The sequence below is a fragment of the Furipterus horrens genome, unplaced genomic scaffold (genome assembly GCF_987537825.1).
Source record: "Furipterus horrens unplaced genomic scaffold, mFurHor1.1.pri manual_scaffold_1, whole genome shotgun sequence".
Classification (NCBI taxonomy): Eukaryota; Metazoa; Chordata; class Mammalia; order Chiroptera; family Furipteridae; genus Furipterus; species Furipterus horrens.
In genome coordinates, this window is record NW_028327171.1 from 166,999,974 (window position 1) to 167,003,277 (window position 3,304).

The 3,304-nt window shown below is 60.1% G+C and overlaps 1 protein-coding gene across 1 annotated transcript; it reads right to left on the reverse strand.

Annotated features, from left to right (window-relative positions):
* On the reverse strand, positions 1 to 3,044 carry DLX2 (distal-less homeobox 2). The gene is made up of 3 exons (XM_090267911.1): positions 2,637 to 3,044; positions 1,980 to 2,164; positions 1 to 1,464 (listed from the first exon to the last, which is right to left on the reverse strand). The coding sequence occupies exons 1-3, from the start codon at positions 3,022 to 3,024 to the stop codon at positions 1,060 to 1,062; spliced, it is 978 nt and encodes a 325-aa protein (XP_090124037.1). The 5' UTR covers positions 3,025 to 3,044; the 3' UTR covers positions 1 to 1,059.
* Positions 3,045 to 3,304: the final 260 nt, after the last annotated feature.

The following is a 3,304-nucleotide window of genomic DNA, read 5'->3' on the forward strand; positions in this document are numbered from 1 at the left end:
TTGTAAAATCAACATTAAGAGCATGTTGTTTTCATAATAAATAACCCCAAAATACCTTTCATTTCAAGAACAAAGACTTTAGGATAAGATATAACAAGTCCAAATCAGTAGCTTAGTTTAACTGAGAAAATTTTCTAAACCGGGGTTGGGGCGGGGGCTGCTGAGGTCACTGCTCATCCGCAGTTTTCACGAGTGGGGGTTTACAAAAAAGTCCGAAAAGATGAGAATTTTTATACAAATAAATCAGTGGGAAAATCTGCAGACACCTTTATTTACAAACTCCATGTCGCAGTCCAGGCTAATAACCCTGAATAGGTTTTTAAAAAAGATAATTTAAACACACTTTTTGTAGTGTCCACATATTAAAAAAATCATTTTTCCCCAACATCAAAATGAGGTCATCCGCAAAGGCACCTAAACTTTTAAAAAATTAAAAATTAAAAACAAAAAACAAAAAACCCCTCCACTGGTGATGAATAAGGAGAGAGCTAAAGGGGAATTGCTGGCTGGGAGAGTGCTAAGGCGGGAGAAGGATGAGGCTCCTAGGGCTGGAAACGGCGGAGCAGAGAAAAGCGGCGGGCCGCCAGGGTCACTGAACCGTGAGGGGGCGGGCGGCCGGGCAGGCAGACAAGACCCAGGAGGTCAATGATCCCGGCGAACTGAGCCTGGGGGCGGGCGAGAGAAAGGAGCTTCAGAGCGCCCGGAACCCTCCTGGGCGGGGGAGGAGTCCTTTTTCTGGACTCAGCTCCCTGCCCGCGCGGCAGGAAAGGCGCCGGGCAGCCTGCCGCGAGGGGAGGCAAGTCGGACTCGGAGCGCAGGTCGGAAGGGCGGCGGGCGCCCGCGGCCTTCACCGTGCAGCAGCCAGGGACCTCCGAGGGGAGCCTTGCAGTTCCCGGCCGCTCCGTGGCCGCGCAAGGGAGCAGGGCCCCATGGGGCGCGCCATCCCGAGCCACAACCTCCGAGAGGGTGGCATCGGCGGGCCGGCTGGAGAGACCCTCTGGCTTGGGTGCGAGCACTAACTCGTCTCTGCTCTCAGTCTTTGGCGCAGTCTTCCCGGGGTTAGAAAATTGTACCGGCGCTCACCGGGGCGCCCCCGCCGCCGTGGTGGTGGTGGTGGTGGTGGTGCGGCTGCGGGGTCTGCGTCGGGTGCAGCAGCGGCGCCGCGGCCTGCAGATGTGAGGCGGAGCCCGAGGCCTGGTGGTACCAAGGGTAGTTGCCCAGGAAAGCTGAGGCCGCGCTGCTCGGGCTGGAGCCCGAGCTGCCCGCGCCGCTGCCACCGCTGCCCGGGCCGCCGGCGCCCCCCATCCGCGGCGGCGCGCCGAAGTCCCAGGAGGCCGGCGCCGAGGCCGGTGGCGAAGCACAAGGTGGCGAGGCGCTGGCCCCAGGGTGCTGCTCCGAGGGGATCTCACCGCTTTTCCACATCTTCTTGAATTTGGACCGGCGGTTCTGGAACCAGATTTTGACCTTTGTGGAAAAGGCACCCGAGCATTAGTGGAGGAAACTCGACACAGGGCGGGGAAGGGGAGGAAGCCTAGAAAGACCGACAGCAAGAGGTGGGCACCGAGCACTTTGGGCACACAGGCGGGTCACGTGCCGCGGTCTGAGAGGCTGCGATGATTTCTATTCCATTCGGCGGTCATCTCTAAAAGCCCGCGACAGCGGATGTGTGTACGGTGGTGATGTTGGCGGCGGGAGGGGGTCAGGAGGTTCGATTATTTTACCCGCTTAATCAGTAGTGCAGGGGAGGACAACGTGGTACCGGATTCTGCCCACCCTGTCCTCACCCTGGGGAATTTCAGTTTCAGGTGCATAAGTTTACACCGTCCAAGACGCGGGCTTCGAAATCCTTAAGATTATTTAAAAATATATATATATTTTTAACCTGCTTGCTTCCCAGCCATTCCAGAACAGCGCCCTCCTCATCCTATTTCCACCCGCCCTCCCCGCCCGCCCGCCCGCCTCCAGCCGCGAGCCCTCACCTGAGTCTGAGTGAGGCCCAGAGACGCGGCCAGCTCGGCTCGCTCGGGCAGTGCCAGGTATTGAGTCTTTTGGAAACGTCGTTGAAGAGCCGCCAGCTGGAAACTGGAGTAGATGGTGCGAGGTTTCCGGACTTTCTTTGGCTTCCCGTTCACTATCCGAATTTCAGGCTCGAGGTCCTCTTTCTCTGCAAGGGATGGGGAATCGTGAGAACTGCACAACCGGGGAGCTCAAGAATTCCCTCTCGTGGAGAGGCCCGGCGTGGGACTTGGCCGAAGCCGGGAGACGGATTCTCAGCCGCAACTTCGCAGTGCGCGGAATGGTGCAGCCACTGAACCCAGGAGCTGCGCCCTCCAGCAAAGGGGAAGACATGCGCATGCTAGAGAGAGAGGAGATACAGGTGGCAAGGAAAGGACGTTACCGTGAGGCATGCACCGCACAGCCCCCAAGGCCACCCGGTCCGACCAGCGGAGCACCGAGGGACGTACCCAGTGACACTCGGCAGATTGGAGGTTGAGAATGGCGAGGGCGCGGGGCGGGCCGGGAGCAAGTCGTGTGAAAGGCCAGGGCTCTGGAGGAATCCCCGCCCCAAACATTTTTATCCCACCCGCCTCGTAGCTACACGGACTTGGCACTCTCGACGCCAGCGTTCTCCTTACCGGGTTCGTTGTTGGCCGGGGACGAACTGGTCCCGTAGGGCGCGTAGGAGGTGTAGGCGGCGGTGTATCCCAGGTCGTAGCCACTCTTGGCGGAGTAAGGGCCGCTGTTAAGGCCGCTGGCGTGATACTGGTAGGAACCCATGTGCGGGTAGGGCGAGCCCCCACCGCCGCCTCCGCCCGCCGGGTGCTGCTGGTTGGTGTAGTAGCTGCTGTCGGTAGCTGTGGACACCGGGAGGGTCGGCGACTCCTGGGGCTTGTGGAGGCTGCTGACGTTGCTGCTGCCCGGGCCAGCACCGCTCGGGGGCTGCTGGTGCTGGTGGTACGTGCTGGAGGCCGCAATCTGGGTCGAGTGCATATCAGCCACCAGACTGTCAAAGACTCCAGTCATCCTGGCCCGGGACGCGAAAAGAGCAGGGGTGGCAGGCGCGAGGGGGGAAGCGAGGCGCCTCCTCCGTCTCTCTTGTCCCCTCCAGCAGCCAATGTAATTATGGGGGGAGGGGGCTGTGGGGTGGGGAGGAAAACAAAAAATGTGGCAACGGTATAGGCAACTGCTCCACGCGGGGGAGGCGATCACCGTGCACAGCTCGGGACAGCTGCCGCCCGCCGCATCCTCTCTCCGCCTCTCGGCCCGCTCGGCTTCTTGCCCAGCGCCGGACAGGGGGCGGCAG